We start from the raw sequence: 25,587 nt of genomic DNA, 5'->3' as shown, positions 1-25,587 counted from the left end.
GCCTATCAGAACCATGATTCAGCCAAGGACTGTTGCCATAGAAACAGTCGCCCGCATGTGTCTGCGTAAGCATCTGCGCAAAACGAGGCGTGAAAGAAATGAAAATATCAGTAATTTGTGTAAAAGATGTGGGCCATAGTCCTGGAAGAGGAAGTTATCAGTAAGATTAACATACTTTATTACCACACAGGTTAAAGTCTGAATGATGAAACACGAGGTCATATAGCCTAGTGGCTTGTTTTTTCTTGCCATTTTTATTCATCAAGCACGCGTATACATTTGAAATAAACAAACAAGTGTGATTTGACATTGTGCGTTACATGTTCTAGCCTACAGCTTTAATTTAATGTTGTTTTTACTCATCACACAAAAGTAACAAAACTGACCTGGGCTATTGTACCTCTTAGATCACAACAATGATTTAAACACATGAGGTTGTTAATCGTCAAGCAGCGTCACTTGCTGTGACGCTCTTTCCCCTCTTTGCTGTTACCTGGTGGGCGAGAGTCCGTGACGTCACGTCCCACAGCTCGCCCGAGCTCTATCTACCGCCACATCACCCGTCAGTTCACGCGCTCTGAAAGCAAAGGAAGAGAAACACACGCGATATATAGAAAGGCGCGTACCAGCGATAACACTGCATTGGTCACAACTGATTTCCGCTTTGAATTGTGCGCAGCCCGTTTAACCAAAAGACATTAAGGAAACGTCTAAATCGGACGACACAAGCCCGACATCATTATATGATATAACCGGAACGCCGAAGATGCTACAATCCCTCACCGGTAATTCGTGCGTGCGCTTGATCCAAGGCAACAAATCTGCCTGGTATTTTTTCTTTCTGGTGCTCGGTTATATTCTCTATCTGATATTCGGAGCGGTCGTGTTCTCTTCCGTGGAGCTGCCCTATGAAGATCGCATGCGCCAGCGGCTACTAGGAATCAAACGACAGTTCCTCCAGGAGCATCAGTGCCTGTCCGAGGAGAGGCTGGAGGAGTTTCTGTCCAAAGCGTTCGACGCGAGCAACTATGGGGTGTCCATCCTCAATAACGCATCTGCTAGCTGGAACTGGGACTTTACGTCCTCCCTGTTTTTTGCAAGCACTGTCTTATCAACCACAGGTAAGTGATTGCGCAATGCAGACAATGTTTATTGAAAGACTTGAGTAGATAAGTGTGTAAATGTGTCAATTCTGAAGATCAAAACTGCCCCGGTTTTGTTCAGGTTTTAGTACCATGACACTGTAGACTCTACAGTGTAGAGTATTTGTGTGACCCATTTTATATTTTATCTAGGCCTCAATGACAATCTATTAAAGGTTATTTATATAATTATTAACCATCTATTTAACATTGATGCACTTACACATTACTTTATGTGGTGTGTTTTGTGCGTCATTCCAGCAATATTAAATGTTGTTCTATTGTTTCCCGCCAACATAACCCTACACATTAGTAGAGACACCGAGTTTCAAACCTACACAATTTCTTTAGCAAGCTACTAAAAGGTTTCTATTGTTTTTTAGCAGAAAGTACAGACACCCTGTTTGTATTTATTAGAGTAATTTTAAGGTGGAGCACCATTTTGTGCACCCCAGGAGCATCTTTCACAAAATAGTGCTAAAACGTCCTCTCCTTTTGTTCGTGTGTTCCTCCTTTCCTTTGTTCTCTGTAGAAAGCTGCCCTGTTTAACACCTGCCTTATCGCGGTGATGTAAGGTTATACTTTAGACAGGTACCATGTTCTCAGACGGACATTAAAAAAGACAGCAAAGTAATAGCACTTTTTTGGGATTTGGTCGTATATTGTAGCTTCACGAAATTTGTCAAGAATGTCCAGGTAATTTCGTTGTAAAATTAAATTAAAATATATACTGTGCAACAAAACTTATATATTTAACCTAAAAATAGGTAAAGCTTTGTGAGGGCCCTTAAGATTTTTCTGTGCAACAATATTTTTATGAAAGTGTCTTATTTTCCTTTGCAAATATGCTAAAAACATGTATGAATACATATTGTAGTGATTTTGGGGTGAAAGAGGACCATAATTTACAATGAAGAATGGGGGATTTTCCCTGAGTCAGCTAAAGGTATGTTACTATGTAAGACTAGTAACCTCAAATGTCAAAACTTCCAGTATCACTTCTAGTGTATACGTAATAATTACCAGAAAGTCTTCTTTTGACATTTTAAAACTGTCTTACTGACACATCTTAACGTTATATCTAAACATGTCTTAACATGAGACCCGTCACCCTTGTGCATTCCTTTATATTCACAATAAAAAAAATCAGATCTTCCGTCTAATTGCATCATCAATTCAAAGTTGTGAAGCACAGTACCTGACATATGGTATCTTTTGAAAGCTTAGAGCCTTGGCTTTCTTGTTAGTACCATCGATTATCCATTAATGTCACATATAATCATAATAAGGTCTGAATTTGTTTTCCCAAAGCGAGCCCCCACTCTCCCCTGTAAATATTTATATCACACAAACTCACAAAACATCAATGTAAGATCTCACTATTAAGAAAAGCACTGTATATTTCACCAATCTAACACTTTAGAGTAACATAACAAAGATCTTAAGAGGTTTTAATATCTATTAAAGTACTTTGAACATGTGACAGGTGATATATATTTAGGAACAATGGCTTTGCAATAACCACAGTTTTCTCGCTTTCACTTCCACAGATGCAGGTTTACTGCATGCATCTCATTTAAGTAAAAGGAATAGAATAACAGGTGCCTGTTATACTAAGGAAATGATGAACGAAATAAATGTTAACAGGAAAAATGCTAAAAAGGTGTGTTCAACCACACATGTGTATGTATTATTAGCTGGTTCGTTTTGTTTTGAAGAAGTATTTTTTTTCGCTTTTAATGATTAAGCTTTTTCAAGATGAGTGTCTATAAATATAAGATAAGATCAGTTAAAGGTCCAATGTGTAATTTTTGAAGGACCTATTAACAGAAATGCAGTGTAATGTATAACCCTAACCCTAATGTCTTTAGAGGTGTATAAAGACCTTACATAATGAAGTGTTATGTTTTTATGACCTTAGAACGAGATTTGTACATCGAATTCACCATGTTGTTTCTAGAGTAGCCCTCAACTTCATACACTGGACCTTTAAGGCTCTAGAGTTTATTTTAAACCTTTTAAATGTAACACATTAGGCTTCTATTTTAGGATGTTCAGGGTAGGTGGTTACTAACAAGTGGCAAACCCTGTGCCCAGATATGGCTTATGTTCCTTTTTTACATAAGCATATAGATCATCATCTAAGAAAATGCCATGACAGAGTTTTTCCTTTGGTCATTTATAGATGGTCCTTTGTGCCATACCATCCATTTTAAATGCCTTTAGTGTGTGAATGTTAAGACTTTTATGGCCTGAGCCACATCCTAATGTCAGATTCTCCATTTTATGATCTCAAAAGAGGCTCACACACCTGGAGGCGGAAGAACCGAGCATTGTGATACATTTATTTCAGTGTTTGCTAGAGGTTCATGATCAGAAATGAAATTACAGAGCTGGACAAAATTATAGATTGTATAATAATCCAGGATGGGTTTTAATCTGAGTCTAACAACACAACAGTATGACGCTGTGTTTTGTTAAAAAAATAATGCTAGTGTCTCATAAAGAGAATGCAAATGTTTTTTTTAAATTTAATATGCAATATAAGGTCATTTCATTAACTTCTCCTGTTACAGGATATGGTCACACGGCCCCTCTGTCTGATGGCGGAAAGGCTTTCTGTATCATTTACTCTGTGATTGGCATTCCCTTTACCCTGCTCTTCCTCACGGCTGTGGTGCAAAGGATTATGGTCTTCAGCACATGGCGACCCATTATGTACATACACACACGTTGGGGTCTTTCCAAACCGGTGGTGGCGCTCATTCACGCAACCCTGCTGGCAGTTGTGGCGGTCTCCTGTTTCTTCCTCATCCCTGCTGCTATCTTCTCTGTTCTGGAAGAGAACTGGAACTTTCTGGAATCATTTTATTTTTGTTTTATTTCACTCTCCACCATCGGCCTGGGTGACTATGTGCCTGGAGAGGCTTTTAACCAGAAGTTCAGAGAGCTCTACAAACTTGGAATCACTGGTACGTTGGGCTCTGTGTAGATATTTTAGCTTTATATATAAACGATTTAAGTTTAAGGGATAGTTCACCCAAAAATTTAAATTGTATCATGATTAACACCCCTTATGAAAAGAAAGCTGGTGTTCACTTCTATTGTATGGACATAAAACCAGTGCTGGTGAATGGATGCCGTCGCCGTTCGGTGTCACAACATTTTTTTTGTGTTCTGCAGAAGAAAGAAAGTCATACAGGTTTGAAATGACGAGAGTAAATTATGACATCATTTTTATTTGTGGCTGAACCATCACTTTAAAGTAATTTTTGTGTGTGAGAAGAGTTTTAACAAATATCAATTATTTTCAGTATGCAGTTTGGATAGTTCGGATTTTGTCCAGAACACCAGAGAGGACTTTTTAAGGCCGACTTGAATATCAAAAGTGTGACAGAGGTGTATTTGCAGTGCATTTGCTCAAGACAAATTCTTTAAATCTTTAAGTTGTTTGAAACAAGAATTTGTATGCAACAAAATGCTGCTATTATTTTTCTTAAAATTTTAGTATATTATATATATAAATATATATATATATATATATATATATGGTATATATGTTACAGGTCTTTGTACTTCTCACCAAAAAGCACTTTATTAAGTAAAAATCTAGCTGTGATTACCTTAGAAGCCTTTAGGTTAAACTTCCTTTCTTTTAGTGCAGCAAAACTCAATATGAAAGTGAAATACGTACTTGTACTGCCTTCAATTTCCAACGTCTTAACATCTACACGTGCTTGTTGTCATAGAAACAGACAATAGGTAAACAGGAAGTACATGTCAATCAAGGACAGTTTTGCAGGGTGCTCTGCCGTGTTCTATCACTACATCTAGTGGTTGTATTGCATGCAGCAGCACAGCCAAAATCCTTAATGGTTTTGGTGCTTGTGTGGGTTTAGAGGATACAGATGGTCCAACCTTCTGTTTGTCATGCGGGGGACGATGAGAAAGTGTAATTTTTGCTGTCACGCAGTTGTGTAGGAGGAAATACTCAAGAAGCCCACACAAATAAACTTGTCTTGTACTCCTTTGATACTCTGGGATGGATGTTTTATATTTATTTCTATGCCATTAAGATAAGTTGGAGACTTCATAAGGGGCACATGAAACATGCAAGTGGCATTTGTTAAAAACTGAATTGTTCCAGGCGCGGTTATGTTTCAGTTATTACATTTTGACGAATCCCAAGACAAAAAAGTTACTTTTCATTAAAACTTTATTTTAATGTTTTACACCATAAGATCAGGAACTAAAGTAAACAGAGATGATTTTGATATTAATTGGTATTGTTATCATAGACCCATTTTTTGGATAATAGATGCTACAATGTCTATTTATAGCTGTGTAGACAGACCTCAAAGTCAAAGCACCAAGATAACACAACTGGAGCAAATTTTAACTGAAGTTAAAAATATACCATTAAAAAGTTACAAAAATATAAAATAAACCTCTCTCATCTTTTTCCGTCCCAGTTTATCTTCTCATTGGCCTGATTGCCATGCTGGTGATGTTGGAGACCTTCTGTGAGCTGCAGCAGTTAAAGCAACTGAGGAAGATGTTTTACCTGAAGCAGGAGAAGGCTCAGGACCGCCTGTCCATCATGGAGCACGACCACCTGACCTTTACCTCTATGGCGGATGGTTCTGTTAATTCGCCCCAGGAGGATAAAAACGAGACATTCGGGGACTTTCCTGTCCTGACCTCTCCCGGTGGTGACGACCCCATGATCAGATAAATGTTTTGTTGTTTAGAAACCTCAATCTTTAGCCAAGGGGTCTCCAACATGGGGCTTGCTGGTGACTGGTACAGAGCTACTGTCGGGAAGTCCTGTAAGAAGCATTGATGATGTCAACCGATATGGCATCATTTATTTAAAACCATAAATAATTGAAACATCTAAAATTGGTTAGTGTAGTACGCTAAAATCTAGTACGCTGCTTGCGGTTAAATTGTCTTGTTTTCTAGGTCGAAGCGTAAATCTTAACATTAAAGTCTACGTTTAAATAAGTCCTTTTGCCTCGTGCCCTAAACCTGACCTGATCCTCTCCAGATGTATATATAAATGTCATGAGGACTCAGTATATGCTGTTGGAGACCCCCTTGCCATCAGACACTGTAGATGTTGCACATTATCTTAAAGTTGTATTTCAGACTTGTGTTATCAGCCTTGTGAATTTGCTAACAGCTTTGTGAGTGTAAAAATCTGCTAAAGTGGTTAAAGAATCTGGCAATCTTGAAATCCTTTTGCTCTACTACGTAGAAATGTTATTGGAGACTATAATGCACTGTACCGCAGTATATACTGCCGACAATTTAGCAGTTGTAGCGTAAGTGTAAAAGCACAAATCTAACCCTGGACAACAAAACCAGTCATAAGTAGCACGGGTATATTTGCGGCGATAGGCAACAACAAATATGGTCAAACAGTCAAAATTATCAATGTCAAAAATTATAAGGAAATTAAGTAATAAAGATCATGTTCCATGAAGATATTCTGTACATTTCCTACAGCAGAGGAATCGCGAACAAAAAAAAGGCGGAAAGACACCTACAAACTTCATTCACTGCTGCCCACTCTATGAGAACTACCCAAGTTTGGTATGTCTGTAAAGCTTAGAATTTGCGTTTTCGGGTTCATCTACTGTCCACAACGTCCTTTCAACGATAAGAGTTAAAACAAATCAGTAACTATACTTGCAAATAATACATCAATGAATGGAAAGCTTTCAGATGATCTTAAAATCTCATTTTCAAAACAATTCACCCTTATGACTGGTTTTGTGGTCCAGGGTCACAAATTAGAAAATAAAAAATTCATTCAATTCAATTGATTAATCATTAATGTAAAATCCCCAAATTGAGAATTTTAAATCCAAATTATGGCAATGACTGCAAATGTAGAGGATTTACACTGCCATTCAAAAGTTTAAAGTCTCTTGACTAAAATGTTTTTCATGATGTTAAAATCTATTTAAAGGACATTTTGTTTGCCTGAAATTAGTTGTGTGGCAAAAATAAACACACAACATTAATTTCCTTCCTTACAAAACAAAAACTATTTAGAATTTGTAACATCAGTTACATCTAAGTTCCATAGCTGGTGCATTAGTTCTATAGTTTTGATAAATGATATCTTATTCAAAAATGCGAACTTATTGTAATTGAACCAATGAATGGTAGTGTATTCCTACCAAACTAAACGGAGACAGGGCTTTCAGTACGGCACAGACAATAAAGCTGTGGTGCCCACTTTAGTGTCAAATGATTATTTCTCAAATGAATAAATGTAATTTGCAGTTTAGCCACCATCTGATTTCCGCCAATGCATTATTAAATATGTTTAAATTAATCGACAATCGATACGGTTGACCTATATCAAATAATCAATCGTTAATCATTTTTAATATCCACAACACAAGTATGATGAACAGGTTGTTAATATAAGGGTCTGAATGCGCCTAAGACAATGTTTAGGAAACTTTTATCTTAAGGGATTTTTATTGAGAGAAATTATAGACAAAAGAAAAAACACATTTGAATGAATGTGAAAAAGGAGATATGCTTTTGACAGTGTGATTTTCTGAAAGGGATATTTTACCTAAGTCTATAATGCTTGAGAGAGCAAGTCAGTCTCAGTTTACATGGATTTTTAAATCAAAAGATTATGGCAGGTCCTATGTGATATTAAAACACACATTCAATTGTCTACATTGACCTGAGCTACTGAGGTTTAAGCACAGTGCCATTACCTAGACTTGAGCACTGTGTCGGCATTAAGGGCATAGCACTTAAATGGTTCCAGTCATATTTGAGAGACAGAAGTTTCTCTGTTCACCTTGGTGATTTCTCGTCATCTTCTGCCCCTCTTTTTTGTGGCGTTCCCCAAGGGTCAATATTGGGCCCTATGCTGTTTTCGTTGTATATGCTGCCCTTGGGGTATATTTTTAGAAAGCACAATATTTCCTTCCATTGTTACGCGGATGATGTTAAAATTTGTTTGCCTGTCAAAACTAAGAACAAAGCTTCTTTTCAGTCATTATTCAATTGCCTGAGAGATTTAAAAATATGGCTGGATCAGAACGTTTTGTGTCTTAATGAAAAGAAGACTGAGATTGTTGTGTTTGGTCGTCCTGGGGACTTGAGTGCTTGTGTAGGTGCATTGGGTGATTTGGGCTTGAATGCACGTCCTTTTACCAAGAATCTCGGTGTGATTTTTGATAGTGCTCTTAAGTTTGAAAAACAAATTAGCTCTGTCGTAAAAGCCAGTTTCTTTCAATTGAGACACTTGGCTAAAGTCAAGCCTTACCTTCCGCGTAAGGAGTTTGAATGTGTAATTCATGCTTTTATTCCATCAAGGCTAGACTACTGTAACTCTTTATATGTTGGTGTGGACCAGTCATCTCTTCAACGTTTACAGCTAGTCCAAAATGCAGCAGCTCGACTTTTGACTGGGATAAAAAAGTATGAGCATATTACCCCAGTATTAGCTTCACTACATTGGCTACCTGTTTGTTTCAGGATTGATTTTAAGATTTTATTATGTTTTTAAGATCTTAAATGGACAAGCGCCTGTCTATTTATCTGAGCTTTTGAATGTACCTGTAAGAGCACTTTGGTCATGTAATCAGATGCTTCTTGATGTTCCGAGAACTAGGTTAAGAAATAAAGGTGACAGTGCTTTTTCAGTGGTGGCACCAAACTTGTGGAATAGTCTACCTGTACATTTAAGAACTCCTCAGACTGTTGGAATTTTTAAGATATTTAAGACACACCTGTATTTGGCTTTTATGACAGGCTGAGTGGAGACATTGCGATGTTATTATTTGTATTAGTATATGTGTGTATATATATATATGTGTATGTGTGTATATATATATATGTGTGTGTATGTTTTTATATTATAATTATTACTATTACTCATTGTATTCACGCTACTTGTGTGTTTGCCTTTGTACATTGTGAAGCACTTTGGTCAACCATGGTTGTTTTTAAATGTGCTATATAAATAAAATTGAACTTGAACATACCAAAAGAAACTTGATGAAAATCTAGAATTAAAGAATAATGGTATATTAGTATTATTGGTTGAGTGGGTAAGACTTTTTTGTTTAGTAAATACAAAAACTTGTTCTATTTTTGAAACATGCTTGAAATGTTGTTTACAAATCATGTATATTTGTATGATAAGAATAGTTCGATAAGTATAAGGGACATAATCTCATAATCTGCCTTTGTGTCTGTATAGGGATTATTTGGACAAAACGCCATGTCTTTACACAACATGCTAAATCCAAATTTAAGCAAAGGAAATGTGAATCTGCTGATGACATATTTATTGTGTGAATAATGAAATGGATTGCGATGCATTCTTTGTGCTTGTTTGCCTTTCTGTAAGATTCTTTTTTTAACATTGTATCAGTGCAGCACAGAATCATATATATTTGTTAATATTTCATGTATTGGTATATTTAGGTATACATAAGGAACATAAACAATGTTATATGTGCATGAACGGTTGTGCATGAACGACTAAATAAATGCTTTTTCATTCGCATTGGTGATGTAATATGCATTAAATAATCTGCATGGTGACAAGTCAACAGACATAGATACATATTTGGGAAGTTATAGCCCGGATACCGGTTTGCTAAAAGAATTACGCGATGTTACACGAACTTCAAAAATGACTAATTTCAGAGCCAATAGCAACAATGGAAAAGTACTTGGAAAAGGTTGTCAAAGATGTGCCACTGACTTCTGCCTACCTTGATCATTTAACAGATGTTACAGCATTAACATGCAATCTGCTACATAAAAGATCAAGACATGTGCATTAATACTCCCATTTATTATTTATTAAAACAGCTTTAAGACAAACACATAACGAACAACACAAATAAAGACAAGTATATTAAAACCCATGCTTTTGTACTTTCAGCAGCAGCTCATCACACAGCTCTGTGACATCTTTGACTTCTTTAGCCTAAGAGGAGAAAAGAGAAACACATCAAACCGAAGAAACAGCAAAACAATTAAATGATGCATACGTAGGTATGCGCCTACTTTGGGTTTAAGAGTGACTCCCTGTTTGTGTACCTTTTGTTCCAGATCATTCTCTAGGGACTGAACTTTAAGATGCTCTCTCTTGAGCTGCACCTGCAGTGTTGCCACTTCTGCACCCGTCCTAGTACGAACATCTGCAATTGCTTTATTGGCACTGGAACGACATCAGAGTCATTATTAGTATAGTGTCTCAGAATCAGTCCATACTACACAATTCAACATTACATTAAACAAGAGCATTGCTTTAAATGCAAGTTTGTAATGTTAAGGTATGTCGCAGAAAAGCTCATACTGGTCTAGTTTCTCCTCAGCATGGGCTTTAAGAGCTTGATAACGCTTTTCCTCTTTTTGTAGTCTGTCCATGCAGTTCTGAGCATACTGTTTCAGGGTCTCTTCATTCTATAGGGGGAAAAATGCATGTAGTTATTGAGTTAAAAGCAGGGATTTTCATTCTTTGGCGGACAAGCAAAAACAAAGCACCTTTTTAAATCCTTCAATAACTTCCTTGCATCTGTCTAGGCGTTTGACAACAGAAGAGAAGGATCTTTCCAAATCAGTCAAGTCTTTAGCCAGCTGATCTTTTTCCTGAAGGGCTAGTTCCAACTCAATTTTAGCCCGGTCTTCTTTCTGCTTATGCCCATCTATAAACACACACACAGACATTAATGTACCCAACAGATTGCACATGAGAGAACTAATTCAGATCAAACATCCATCATACCTGTGATCTGAGTGATGGTGGCCTCAAACTCTGACAGTATAAACCTGAGAGAAATAAGAAAGTGTAACTAGTTTGAAATCCAGGTGTTAACCATTTACAAACAATCCTGCTCTAAAACAAATAAACAATTTAATTGCAAAAAATAGTCCCAGATAAGCATTTACAGCAACATTTATTAATAACCAAATCAGAAAATCAACTCAAAAGAATGTGTTGGCGTTCAATTTCAGACTTACATCATTTGCTGATTCTCCAGACTCAACGTTTCAATCTTAGCACTCATCTGTTGTTGCCTCTCCTCCGCCTAACAGTAGAAAATAAAAAATAAATGAACCACTTGTGTCACACAATCCTGTGTGACAAGGAATAAACACTGACCTGTTTTTCTGCTCTCTGTAGCGATGCATCCATGTCTCTCTGACTGTATTTCAGAACCTCTATGATGGAGTCCTCCATCTTCACTGGCTCTTTTAAGGTGGGAACCAGTAAATCAAGAACAGTTGGATCTGGCACCACATTGTTCACCACCTTTAAAAATCAAATATATAACAATTAGAATTTCTATAGAAACTTTCAAATGTATTACTGAATACATGAATAAACTGATTTTTTGTCGTCTTACTGGTGGAGGTAAATCACACAAAAGCTTCATGTTGTTACATTGAGACTTCTGCTTTCCCTCAGATTTTGCAGCTTCCATCATCCTAACACACACACACACACACATTTGCACAGTATGTAAACCAGAAATTAAAAAAATATATACAGCTGCAGGAAAAAATTAAGATTGAAAAAATGTAGCATTTCACATAAGGATTTCTAGATGTATTGTGGCCATTCCATTCCAGTGTCCATTGAATTTCAACGAAATCAAACCTCAGGAGTGACAAAGTCATTCAACAGCAATATGAAATATTGACAGCACGACAAGACGCATGAAAACTTTCATAAAAATGTGATAAAGAGGTTATCGAATATATTTCTAACTTTTTCTAAATACATGTATAAATACTGCTGTTGTATTGCTTAAAAGTGAATGTGAACTTGTTTTCTTTAAAGATTTTTTCAGCCCTCAAATACAGCAGTTATTTTGACCCGTTTCTCTATATTTTATTTTCTGCTAATAAAAAACAAATAGCAATTCTATTTGAAATTTGGTTAAAAAATTGTTAGTAATTCACAGGAGTAACAAAAGTGATCATATTATCTAAAAGCATATCTTTACATAAGAAATCTCTAAATTTTTCAATCCGAAAAAAAAACGGTCCGATGAGTGTTACACCAAATGTAAAAAACAAAAGATTATTGTGTGAAGATCTCAAATATTGTATCAAGCTTTGTAAAAGCCCAACATATATCTGTATTTAGAAGAGTCTAACCTGATGGCAAGAGAGGGGCGTGGCATGCTGAATCCGCCATTCTCCGTTGTAGTTTTCTTTGGGCTCTCCTTCATCAATGGGTCAAACTTCAAATACAGAGACTGCTTCCTCAACGCAGACTCTTTAAACTATAAAAGGAATGTGTTTGACCATTCAGCATTTATTTGATTAGGCAACGTATCCTTTAACTTTCCCACATGGAGATCATTAAAGAGCAAGATCTGAAAAAGCTTTTTTGAAAGACCATTCAACAGTAACACTCACATTATTTGATCCAAACTGTTCCAGGTAATCAAACTGTCCATCAAAGTCTCCTCCTGACATGACTGTGACATACAGGGATATATTGTCAAGCACAATGTTGAGAACTGAATGACTCTGGATTGGTATAGATAACAGCACAAGCACGTTTACTTACAAAATGCACCGGGCACAAACTCGTCTTCACTTGGTGTTACCACAACAAGATCAAAGGTCTGGTTCTGAAGATCCGTTCTGGATTCTGTAGTGGCTTCGGGCTCCGGTTCGTGAATGGCTGGGCTCTGAGGTATGTTAATGTGGGAAACAGCAGACGGGATAGAAGCCTCTGCATCTTCCGCTTGCTGTAAGAAAGGTAAACATCACAATCCATGGCAACGTACTAGATGAATGACAAATTTACAGACAAATACTACCTACCTGCATGTTGACTGAGAACGTGGTTTCTTCAACTTTCTCATTGTTTACAGAAACAGCCCGAGGAGACCTGAAGAAAAGAAACTTCAACTACTGCTTTTAAATTACATGCATTTACATGTTTGCAATTAAGAAAGCAATTTTTTTGTTTTCTTTTTTTCAAGTTTTTTTACCTGGGCTTAGCCACCTCATCCTGTACAACAGTCTCCGACTGCTCCTGCCGTGGATGGGACATCCGCTTCTCAACAGGAAGTGCTGATTCCATCGAAACTGGGCTGGTTTGGATCCCACGTGGCGGGGAGTTACCCATCTTAGCCTTTGTTCCAAAGGGGTTAAAGTTTGGGTCATCAAAATCAAACATGTAAGAACCCTTAATGGGAGGAACATCCACAGGTTCGGTCTCTAAATTCTTAGGGGACAACTGCTTGAGTTCTGATTCTTTCCTCTCCTTGACCACGGTGTCTGTTTTTTTAGAGACAGCCTTGGTACCAGCAGGTCTTTTAACCCCCAGTCGTTTTGGTGGTGGTTTGCACTTGACTTCAGCTCCATCGTTGAAATTAAACTCCAACAGCATTGGGTTCTCCTTGGGCGACGTAGTAGATCGGGAGAACTCGGTTACAGTCGACTTCTCCTCGGGTGGACTGGGAGCCTCAGAGACTGATGGGAACGTATGTGGTGAGATGTCTTGTTCCTTCGCGACTTCTTTACTTGGTTCCCGAGTGGCTGCTTCTTCACTTGGTTCCAGAGTGGCTGCTTCTTCACTTGGTTCCAGAGTGGCTGCTTCTTCACTTGGTTCCAGAGTGGCTGCTTCTTCACTTGGTTCCAGAGTGGCTGCTTCTTCACTTGGTTCCAGAGTGGCTGCTTCTTCACTTGGTTCCAGAGTGGCTGCTTCTTCACTTGGTTCCAGAGTGGCTGCTTCTTCACTTGGTTCCAGAGTGGCTTCTTCAAATGTCTGAGGTGGATCAGGAACTCCCTCAGCCTTACTGAGCATCGGAGAGTTTGGGATCTTTGAGCCACCGATTTGGAATGGATCGAGCATCTCAAGGTTGTCAAAGTCTAGGTTATATGATCCTGCAGTAGGTAGTGGCGAGTCCTTAATCTGATCTTCTGTAACAGCAATCAGCTTTGATTCTTGGATTGGTTCAGTAATATCCGACTCATCGGTGTCTGTGATGCTTTTCTCATTGTTGTTTGTCTTGATGATGATGGTGCCTTCTGCTGAAGATATGTTGTCGGAATTATCCACTAGGGAATTTTCTACTGATGAGACAAATGGAAGGGTCTCATCTAGTGGAGTGTCTATAACCTCTAGATTCATCTGGTCATCTTTAGGTGTGCAAGCAATGGCTGTAGTTTTATCTGACTCTATAAGCTCTGATGCCCAACTCATGGGTAAAGTAGGAGGTTTGGGAGGAGAATTTGCCATTTTAATGGAACTCTGGAAAGGGTTGATGGCATCTAGATTGTCAAGATCAAGTGTGTAGGCTACTTTGCTCTGAATAGGGATGTCATCATCATGTAAAGAAACACTGTTGCTCTGCATGCTGACTAGTGTGGTGGATATGTTGTTTAACAATGAACTCCTGCAATAAATACAATTGTTAGTGGATATTCCAATAAAAACACTTTTGAAGTATTAACAGTACTTATAAAAGGTTACGTGTCAAAATGAGACTGAATACCAAACCTGTCTAAACAAAGTTGTTATACTTCAGGTACATGTTGTGAAACACTTTATTAGAAGCATTTTCTTCAATGTGTATAATATTTAAACCAGATTTTTTTTTTTACATTTTTCTTCCCTGAGGTGTAATATTATTTATTTGTAACCTCAGTTCATCCCAAATTCGAATTCTATCATCATTTCCTTGCCCTCTTATTTCAAATCTGTATAGCTTTCTTCCTTCCGCAGGAACACAAAAGATGATATTTTGAAGAATGTTGGTAACCGCACAACGGTGGGCACCATTGATTTTGTGTCCATACAATAGAAGTGAATGGGTACCGCTGTTGTTAAGTTACCAACATTCTTCAAAATATCTTCTGTTGTGTTGAAGAAAGTCATACATCTATCCTTTTAACCCGTCTACACAAACTTTAAAAATCAAGTTGCGAGTACTTACTGGTCAGTAAAGGGCATGAAAGTCTCCAGTGCTTTAGTGCTGTCATCCTGGCTGTTTGTCCCACTGGTGCGGCTCGGGGACATAATCCGCTTTGTGACTGGGTCTCGTCGTGGAGTTTGAAAACAAACCTATTAAAAAATTTGATGTATTAAAACAAACAGATTTAAATAACAGAAAATCGATCAGATAATAAAAAGCGATGTGAGGAAATGCGAACGAGCACTCCCGTTTCAAAACAACTATAGCCAATAAACCACGGCAGTGCTTATAAGGAACAATGCCCCATTTGATTCAGGGGAAAACGATCTTGATTACCAAATAGCTTAAACCTCAAATGATTTGTTTACATAAACACCCATCGTAATGCTCACCTTTGCTCCTTTAAGAACAGCCTTGTTAATGTTGTCTGCTTGTGACTGCCGCAGGATGGAGGGTCTGCCAGTCAGCTGCTCCAAAGAGAAAATGTCGCAAGACTCGTCAGAACTGCTGTTCTTCCGTACAGCACACACTCCCTGATTCTCCTTCACCGCCACGGAACTCATACTGTAAAACAGACAAACAGAACATGACGACATGCGTTTTGGTCGGTCACGCCCAACGGGCACCACACACAGCTGGCATCACTGATAAGACCAAGAGGCTGGCATTGTACCTTCTAACCCAACACCAGGCGAGCTTAACATTCCTCTTACACAAACACCTTTAATCCGCAACAACTTTGCCTAATGTGGTAAACTGACCAAAATTCACAAACCCCCCAAAAAACATGACATCAACCAAGTGCTTAGAGTATAGAAAGTGGATCTTGATCTGTGAGGACATCATGCCTTGGAGAGATGGTCAAAGGCTATAACAAAGCTTCAAAAAACCTGACGTTAGTAAACAATTTGGCAAAACAATCTTATTCTACTTAAGATTTCCATTTACTTCCGATTTACCAAAAGATGGCATATGATCTAGCAGGCACTGTGGCAATCCCTTGAGGGCATGACTTATAAGAAAAGAACAAGGAGGAAATTCGTAAAGTCTTCAAAGAAGCATTACCAATCATGGCCTCATCTGTCCTTCCATGGATTCTGCTGAACTATGTAGGATTGATAACAAGACTGTCAGCTTTGTAAAGCACTTTTCAACCTCAGCAATCCCTATTGCCTGGAAAGGTAATAAACAGCTCACTGGCTACATTTTCAACCATTCGTTTTAACCTGGATACACAAGCAAGCTTCCGAACATGTTCTTTCGCTCTTTCTTTCTCTTTCCCTTCCTCTTTCCAGAGTGCAAAAAGTACAAAGGAAGGAATGAAAGAAACTAAATGATTTATTTGTGTTCTGTGGATTGAGTTACCAAAGGGGTACGTCATCAGCCAGACAGAGACTGAACTAAAAAAAACTCTTTACAAAACAAATAATTTAGATTGAATGTATTCCCTTCTGAAACATAACAATAAGTAAATCATACAAAAGGCACAAACATGGCAGTTTAGACATTCCTCAAGATTTCAGTTAGCCATTATGCTTTAGAATTGACTTGTCACTTGCCATTTCCCCTTCAGATACACATTTCATAATCCACATCGACTAAATATCGTCTCCGCACTTAACAACACTGTAAATATATTGTATTTGTATCTGTATTTCATATACATGCAAAAATATATACACATTCGAACAAACCTGCCAAATAAAGATCAATATGCTCTTTTATTGGCCAAATACGGTATACAACTGAAGTCGACCCCTTTCATATACATGTAAACGTTTATCTCAGATACGTACCTTACTCCAACTGCACAAATTTAACACAAAAACCGTTTTTCTTCTCTGAATAACGAGCGCGACACGCAGATCCGCTGCACGTTTATAACTTTCTCCAGTTTGAAACTGTTCAAATTTAAACCGCAAAGCCTCAGCCAATTAAATGCGAGGTTTGGGGCTCGTCAGGCGGGACTGCAATTTGAATCGACCAATAGAATGCTTCGTCGCGTTGCGTCGCTCTAGCGGCCATTTCTTTGATAGACATCCAAATCAGCCAATGAAACAAAGCCAAGCGGTTAAGCAAGCAAATAAAGATGACCTCGGGTAACTTTTACCCACAGTTGATACATTAGTAAATGTTTCATTTTTCTTGATATTTATTGCAGATTAGATAATTATTAAACTATGTATCTAGCACGGCTTTTTTCTCTTTATGTACATTCACATACATGTGTCTAGTCAACACTGTATAAAATAATGTATACTCTATTAAAACAAATGCATAGAACTGTTCATTTGTAGACAAATTCGTTCGACTGGATACTGATGGGGAAGATGCTGTAAGTAATTCTACCTCCAGAGGGCAGCATCGCACTGTAATTGACACTCGTTGATGGTAATACTCAAACAAAGCATGGTTACAAGGTGCATGTAGGAAGTCCTTGTCTTTCCTCTTTATGGGAGAACGTAAATAGTTTAGTGTTTAGTGTGATTATGGATGTTTATAAAATGCTTCTTAATATATTGACAATTTAACCTGTTTTACCATGGCCAACACTTTAGAATAAGGATATGAATTGAGAGAATGAAACGCGATTCAGGAAGAGAGATAGAAGGAGAGAGATAAGATAAGGAAAAGAGAAGAGAAGAGAGTTACATAACAATAGCATGTTTGTACCGAGGTCAAGCAGTGAAGTTGTGACGGGACACACCCACCCTTCAATTCTACTGACCTACATTCAGCGTCACACAAGGCTTGCAAACACAAAACATTTTATTTTGTAAAATACATAAATGTTCTCTTATTTCATTTTTAAATAGTGCAGTTGATATGTACTACAGGCTAAAAACAAGGAAGGTAATGTGGCAAATAGTACAGTGCTTGGTTCTGTTAAAAGAGAAGGTTTAGGTTACTGATTCAAAGGTGTAAAAAAACTCCTTTACAATTACAGAAGAGAATTTTTACAACTGAGCTTTTCAATAGCATCTGGCTGCAGACGAGATGCACTGTCAGACACATGCACTGTCAGCCGCGCATGCGCACTCGTCACATGCACTCTCAGCCGCGCATGCGCACTCATCCCATGCACGCTCTAACGTATTTCACAAGGTGAACTGTAAGATTCTATTAATAAAATGTTAAGGTTACTGCTTTTTAAGAGTACCGTGAATACTGGTGGTTCAGTTCAAGGCCAGGTATTTATTATAATTATAGCTGAAATACATTAATGTGCATCTGCACTAATAATGAAAATACATAACTAAATAAAACCTTTTCTTGTACACGTAATCTTCCACCCTAAAAATATAAACAAACTCACATATATACATAAATGTCTCATTCTACAATAAACAGGTGCTTGTTAATCAATGGTTTAATGATAAAGTTTTATTATATAGACATACTATATATATATATTATAGTTTATATATATAGTTTGTTTATATAAAAATAATTGTTCTAATAATAATTTGTTTTAATATTGCAGGTTAGTTTTGTTGTTTGAAATAAAACATAATTTATTATACAAAGAAACGTGAAGCATTTTAGAAATAATACAAGGGAAGTTGTTCATTTTGTAAAAATAAATCTTGAATAAATCGCATCGTGAGCTGAGTAAATCGTTACATCCCTATATTTGATAGATTTCAACGTCATATTAAATAATTTTGAGAAACACATTGACAAAAAAATAACTATATAGTGCAGGCCACCTACAAACTTTCCTGTGAGTTTTCAAGCAACGCTACAAAATTAATTTAGATAACGTTAGTTCTTCAATAAATTACTGTATGAATAACATGTATCGTTAACCAAGTATCATAGATGCGATATATCTACCATTGATTATAAGGATTAAGTTAGGTTTCGAAAACATTATCTTATATATTAAAACGATACTTTACATCTATCTAATACTGTATGAATGAAATCAATATACTTACAACATTCGTCTGATAATGTTAAAGTACGTTCGATTATACTTGTCAAATAATTCATAATAACACTTTTACTTCGACTTAATCTTGTATGAGAATAAATAAATAAATAAATTGAATATTTAATAAATATACTTATAATTGGCCTGTAGGTGCATTTAATTCACACACGTGTCTGACAGTGCGTTTGTTTGAGTGCGCATGCGCGGCTGAGACTGCATGTGTCGGAGTGCGCATGCGCCGCTGACAGTGCATCTTGCCTGAGAGTGCATCTGGTCTGCAGCTAGACCCTTCTCAAGCTTTTCCTATACACCCTTACAAATTTAAAGCAACAGTTCAACAAAAAATAAAATTCTGTCTTCGTTTATTCAACCGCGAGTTCTGCCAAATCTGTAGCATATACCTTTCTTTGTTCTGATGCAAACAGAGAAAGATATTTGGAAGAATACTTGTAACCAAACAGTTGGTCGGCCACCATTGACTACCATAGGAGGAAAGATTGCTGTATACATTTCTTTGTTCTGTTGACCACAAAATAATATTTTTTGGAGAATGTAGGAAAGCAGTTCTGAGGTACCATTTTTCCTACTATGGGAGTCAATGGTGGCCAATATCTGTCTGGTTATAAGCATTCTTTCAAATATCTTTCTTTAGTTTCATTGGAACAAAGAAATTTATACAGAAATGGAACAACTCGAGGGTGAGTGACGGATGACATAATTTTTTTTGGGGTAAACTGTTAAGGGTTATTTTGTGCTGTCTTATGGACATTACATAAGTATTTATTTAATCTCTTTACCACTTCCATCTTACTTACATGCATAGTTAATTACTAGATGAATTATAAAGAGACAGTCTTAGTCCAGGTTTCTCTGGATCATGAACTGAGCTTAAAATTGAAGCTTTGCTCTGATGACTGCGAGTCGAAATCTCATTAAAGACAAAACCACCAAACAGACAAAGACCCCCGCCAATCTAACGCCCCCGTCTCTGAGCTACAACCCCCTCAACCAATCCCAGCACAGAGGGGCGGTTTCAAATGATGCGACTTGGTCTGGGTTCAGTTAAGCTCTCTTCATTCATCCGAGTGTATTCATACAATGTAACAGCTGTTCCATACAAACATGTCCACAGAGACACCTGCAGAAATCCAAACTTAAATTATTTCGGCACATAGGTCACAGATTCTTGTGTATTTAAGTTTTGCGTGCAGTTAAACATAATGAGGCAGTAAATTCATTTAAAGTGATGGTTCACCCAACAATACAAATTCTGTCATGATTTCATCACCCTTCTGTCTTTCAAACCTGTATGACTTTCTCTCATTGCAAAACACAGGAGGAGACATTCTGAAGAAAGTTGGTAGCAGAATAGCACATGCCCCCTTTCACGTCTGTTGTATGGACACATAACCTATGCAAGTGAATGAGGATCAGTGCTGTTTGGTTACCAACTTTCTTCAAAATGTCTTATTTTGTGTTCTGCAGAAGAAAGTCAAAAAGATTTGAAATGCAAAGAGGGTGATTAAAAGCCAGAATTTTCATTTTGGGGTGAACAATCACTTTAAGACAACATTCTCGTTTTGTCATAGTTAATTGTGTTGTTCTACATTTGCATGTAAGATAAAATGCAATGTTATCCTGATTTCATTCTTCACTTACTGAATTTTTCATGTCTGATCCTGTGATGACCTGAAATCAACGCCCTGACAGCAAATCTACAGTTTGTTCTCACGGTACACAAACATACACAGAATGTTTAAGAACCTGCAGTTATGTATGCGTGTACATGTGTTCCCATATGCACTTACTCTTAAGGGGTCTTTTTATACGATTTAGAAGGACTGATACTGCGTTTATAAATTTTGTTGGAAATGTGGAGACACGAGTTTGTCTGGGCCCAGACGCCTGGCGTGTTCAAACCGATGATTCCAGTTACTACAGATTTGTGGAATGAACAACCAAACAATGATCAAATCAGCATAAGCGATAATGACTATGATTTTGTTTTGACATTCACATTCAGAGTTTCAAAGCAAGTTCAATGCAATAAACATGCCTGTTTGCCACACCCAGAAGGCATAAATGAAAATGGACATAACATCCAGACTCAAGTGAGGTGAGAGACAGACAGAGAGAAAGAGAGGGGGGGGGGACTTGCCTGTTCTCTATGTAACAGCTTGCAGTGGTTATATAACTCCTGCTCTGACAGAGAAGGCAAAACAGATATAAAAGTACAGGAGAAAAACAAATACAGGAACTGTGAAATAACAACATAACAATAATCAAGCCAGTCTGGTCTCTTATCTTCATTAGGATCAGTGGGTCAGTTTGGAGTGTCTGACTTCCCATGTATCCGTGGGAATAAAATCTGGGTTAGTGGACTGCAGATGGGATGCCGCTATAGGATGCAAGTTAGAGAGAGATTGGTTGAAATAAGTTTTAGCTGCAGTGTAACAAATATTTCCAGTAGATACGGCTATTTAACTGTGACAAAGCAAGAGGAATATTTCAAGTTATGTCAGGTGAAATTATAAAAAAATAAGAGGGAAGGACTTTAAATGTTTGGGTTTTCTATATGTGCTTTTTTGTGGATCTATCAAAAAGGCTTTTGTTCCAAAGAATTCCTTTAAGGTAAAAAAAATTCAGATACACAGGAAAAAGTTTAGAGGCTGGTTGCATCACTTCCTCTTTCTGCTTCCCATAACTCGCTTCTCCCACTTCTGCAGCTGAAAAGAACACCAAAACAGTCAGAACATGGTTTGATGTGCATAATCAGGTTTTGAGACTATTGTTTTGTGTAAATCATCCGTGTACTCTATTGTGTTATGGTCTCCATATACTGTCGTTGCAGTTTCTGTATACTGGATGGTCTGGTCACCAAAACAAATTCCTTGTATGTGTAAACATATTTGGCAATAAAGCTCTTTCTGATTCCGATTTTAAAAACCAGCTTTTAAATGGGCATTCCAAAGATGCTTCTCTGCAAAACGGTTTTCACACTTCGACTCTTTAACATGACCGTTGAACCAGTTGTTCAGGATAACAACGGGCAACGGTATCTTTTAAACTACCCTTTTAACATCTTCCTCTTTCAGTTTCAACGGCAGGCATGAGACAAGGGGTAGGAACCTGAAAACAGCAGACTAATATTTTTGTGTTACATTAATCGAACCCTCTCTCGATTAATAAGAGTCGGAGAAGAGATGAGGAAAGAATCAAGATAGACAGAATATGGCTGTCTAGCAAACGTTAAGAGGAAAATAAGTAAAACGGAACAAGGTCATTTTTGATGCTTTATTCTTTAACAAAATAGATTCTCTTTGCTGTTCATGAGTGATAAAGGAGGAGAATGTCCTCTGAATACAGTATTTACAGCCAATTTTGTACAGATTATTATGAACATGACACTTAAGGCTCCCTCCAGTAAGCTCACAGGGACAAACATACGAAATGTGCAAGAACACATGCTACCCTCACATAACACCCTTGCAAACCCCACTCCCCTCACATCATAACCTAAACACCCCACATGCATACACAGCACCCACCCGTTTTCCAAAAACGGAAAGATTCTTCAACAATGGCTTCCTCCTCCTTGCCAACCATGTACAGTACATTAGCATCACGAGCACGTTTCATCCAAGTTCAACATGGCAATCTAAAGCAATGCAAAGCTTTTGTCACACCTGTACAGATCCCTTTAAGGGCAAGATTCAATGTGGACTATACAAGATATATACAAGTTCATTGGCTTTTTGGATCCTTGAGATATTTTCAATTAAAGCGTCCGTCATTTAGGAACTCTGCAATAGACCGATTCTGCGGAGCAGCTGTTGCTGTTTGGCTTTCAGTTTCCTCTTCTCCTGAGCTTGTCGTCGCTGACAGGCGTGTAGCTTCAGCAAGTATTCCGTCGCCTGCGTCAGAATGGTCACCTTTGAGGTTTTTGAAGACCCAGACAGTCCTGGAATCTCCCCCCTGAGCGCTTGGAACCTTGAGCGAAGGTCATCTCTCCGCTTCCTCTCCAAGAAGTTACGACGCTGTTCGTTTGAGTCCTCAGAGTCCGAGGTGGCGGGCGAGGAGAGCGGAGACGGCGGCTCAAGACACGGCCGTTTGCTGGTGGACTCCTCGTCATCGAAGTCATCCTCGGGGTCCGTGTCAGGTGAAGGGGCAGCATAATTGTGCTGCTGCCGATGCAGGGACACGTGGAAGCGCTTGGGGCACGGTCCAAACGGATCTGCGCTCACCATGATTGTTACTGGCGTCCGGCGGCTTGGAGGGCGACCGCGCTTCGGTCGGTTGTCAACGGTCACCACGTCGATCTCGTCATCATCCTCTTCATCTGAGATGACAAAATATGACCCATTTAGAGAAAAGATACACAGCATTCCAACACAGAATGACAGACATCTTTGATATTGTGAGTAAAACAGATGATCTACACGCGAGTCTACACGAGTAGACACAAGTCAATAACAAAAGTCACTTTGGATAAAAGCACCTGCAAATGAATAAATGTTAATAATGAAACTATAAACTGACTAGTACTTTTCATTATTCCTCTCATTAAATTAAAATTCTTAGAATTGAGTTCTTGAAGTGTCCTGCGGTGTGACTTGCCATGGTTATCCCAACAGAAAGTGTAACAATTCAGCCACATAAAAGGTAAAACACTTTTTGGAGCATCTGACATCCATATAAGTATCTGTTTTAAGTCTTGAAGTTAAAATAAGTGTTTTTTGATTGGGAAATTCAAAATCTATACTGCGTTGGATGTCACACCCTATGCAGCAGGCTATCTTCCTACATGACTTTTTCAGCAATATTCTGATCCATGCATAGACCCATGCCATTAAGCCATTTACATTTAATCAACCGTCCAAACTCTTACCGGATGAATCTGAACGACACTCAGAACCGGACGACCCTGCAGCAACTTTCTTATGCGGGACAGGAAGCTCAAGCACAGCCGCCGGATTCACACACTGTGCCGCCTTAGCGACGGTCACGGGCGTGCCTGGTGCAGCACGAGGACCCTTCTGTGCAGCCGAGGCTGTTTGCAACGAGGTTGTCGTCTGAACCTGAGCGCTAATCTGTGCTTTCTCGAGCCGGTGATTCGTGGAAAATCCGCTCCACATGCAGTCTTTGATAACGATAGAGCCGAGATTTCCAAAAATGTCCAATGGGTCAAACTTGTGCAACCCCTCGTATTCCTCGTCGCACGTTAATGTCTTCGGGGTTGCCCACCCGAGTCGATCCCCCGGTAACAAGTCTCCATCCAGCGTTCTTGAAGGCGACATGGGTGGGGTGGGAAGCAGCTCGAATTTCTTCCATATATCCTCACTCGGGGCTGTCGATTTAAAGAAGTCCTCTTCTGTGTCCATCTCGTCGTAAAAGTAGTGCTCCATCTCCCAGCCGTATAGTGGGTGCGTGTTTACTCCATGCATTGCTGCAGAACTTTAACAGGTATCTGTGAAGACAACGGACCATGGCATTAAATCAATGAGGACGACCCACGTGCGTCCGTCGCTTTGCGCAGACAGAGCTGCAGATATCAGGGAGCGTCAAATCATCCAAAGTAACAAGTTAAAGTCACTTATTAACACGAGTGGGAAACAATGTAACCAGCGATTGTTGATCAGGTATTTCGTAGAGAACCAGGTTGTACTTTTTTAATGTGGTGTTCCATTAATATAAGAAACGCGTTACGCATTTAAATGATCCAGGAAATGCACGCGCTCAAACAAACACAGTCAAGTGTATCTTATGTTGATTGATTGATTGATTGCAAATGAACTTACCGGCTAATGCATGGGGTCGCAGACTTGCAAAGTCCACTGAGAATCAACGGGACAGACAGAACAAAGAAGCGCAGAGTCCGGTAGCGGGACTGAGCACAACTCCGGCGCACACGCACTCGCTGAACAATACTGCGCGCGACTCCAACCGCCTTTGTTTTACGACCGTTTAACCTGAACAACGAGAAAAGTTTTTTTCGTCTTGCGAAAATAAAGCAGGTGTCCTGTTACAACGGCAGCAACGATCGATCCGCGTGGTGCAGTGCAGCCGCACCCTCCCCCAGCCCGCTGCCGGTAAAAGTGCTTTCGCGCCAGATCTGCGTCTTTGTGTGAGAGCGCGGCGTGGCCCCACCCACCGGAGGCGCGGGGCGGGCGAAGCGTGTGAACCACCGCTCATTGTGAATGTGATGGTAGTAAAATGATTATTTGAATGAAAATAAAAACATCTACGTCACTATACAAATCTAAACACGATTGGGCTGATAAGCACCTTTAATGATCTTCTGATGCATGTAATTCCACCGATCGATATGTTGCGTCTGAACTGGCGTAAACAAGCGCAGACCCTTAAAACCAAGACGTACGCGGTAGAATTACTTGCTTTTATCTCAAGTTTTCTGGTAAAACATCTTCAAAAGAATAAACTTGTAACGTTTGTTTTCTAATATTTTTTTCAGCTTATTGTCGTGCGCCCTATAAAAAGGTCGCACCACGGTCGCAGACAAAGGACATCCTGTTAAACATATAAAAAAATCAACATAACACGCTTTATA

General features: G+C 38.6%; 3 protein-coding genes across 6 annotated transcripts; 1 reads left to right on the top strand and 2 right to left on the bottom strand.

Annotated features, from left to right (window-relative positions):
- Window positions 1-323: 323 nt before the first annotated feature.
- kcnk1b (potassium channel, subfamily K, member 1b) lies at window positions 324-9,696 on the top strand. The gene is made up of 3 exons (XM_056760507.1): window positions 324-1,121; window positions 3,719-4,114; window positions 5,615-9,696. Exons 1-3 carry the CDS (start codon window positions 767-769, stop codon window positions 5,875-5,877), a joined length of 1,014 nt encoding a protein of 337 aa, XP_056616485.1. The 5' UTR covers window positions 324-766; the 3' UTR covers window positions 5,878-9,696.
- A 275-nt stretch (window positions 9,697-9,971) lies between these two features.
- On the bottom strand, window positions 9,972-16,990 carry tacc3 (transforming, acidic coiled-coil containing protein 3). 4 transcript variants are annotated; one of them, XM_056760503.1, is made up of 17 exons: window positions 16,879-16,982; window positions 16,148-16,255; window positions 15,475-15,646; window positions 15,104-15,231; window positions 13,154-14,563; window positions 12,984-13,050; window positions 12,724-12,907; window positions 12,570-12,631; window positions 12,306-12,433; window positions 11,549-11,630; window positions 11,305-11,454; window positions 11,163-11,230; window positions 10,927-10,970; window positions 10,686-10,846; window positions 10,498-10,604; window positions 10,239-10,359; window positions 9,972-10,125 (listed from the first exon to the last, which is right to left on the bottom strand). In XM_056760503.1, the coding sequence occupies exons 3-17, from the start codon at window positions 15,643-15,645 to the stop codon at window positions 10,054-10,056; spliced, it is 2,955 nt and encodes a 984-aa protein (XP_056616481.1). In that variant the 5' UTR covers window position 15,646; window positions 16,148-16,255; window positions 16,879-16,982; the 3' UTR covers window positions 9,972-10,053. The 4 variants fall into 4 exon arrangements, with proteins under 4 accessions (XP_056616481.1, XP_056616484.1, XP_056616483.1 ...); XM_056760506.1 differs by having other exon boundaries at window positions 16,148-16,187; window positions 16,879-16,928; XM_056760505.1 differs by lacking the exon at window positions 16,879-16,982 and adding an exon at window positions 16,777-16,797.
- Window positions 16,991-22,299: 5,309 nt separating this feature from the next.
- On the bottom strand, window positions 22,300-25,119 carry mycla (MYCL proto-oncogene, bHLH transcription factor a). Its single transcript, XM_056761017.1, has 3 exons — window positions 24,818-25,119; window positions 23,908-24,486; window positions 22,300-23,358 (listed from the first exon to the last, which is right to left on the bottom strand). Exons 2-3 carry the CDS (start codon window positions 24,461-24,463, stop codon window positions 22,814-22,816), a joined length of 1,101 nt encoding a protein of 366 aa, XP_056616995.1. The 5' UTR covers window positions 24,464-24,486; window positions 24,818-25,119; the 3' UTR covers window positions 22,300-22,813.
- Between the last annotated feature and the right edge of the window lie 468 nt (window positions 25,120-25,587).

The sequence above is a fragment of the Triplophysa dalaica genome, chromosome 11 (assembly GCF_015846415.1).
Source record: "Triplophysa dalaica isolate WHDGS20190420 chromosome 11, ASM1584641v1, whole genome shotgun sequence".
In the NCBI taxonomy this organism is placed as follows: domain Eukaryota; kingdom Metazoa; phylum Chordata; class Actinopteri; order Cypriniformes; family Nemacheilidae; genus Triplophysa; species Triplophysa dalaica.
The sequence above is the reverse complement of the archived record's forward strand: the minus strand, read 5'-3'. Positions and strand labels throughout refer to the sequence as shown.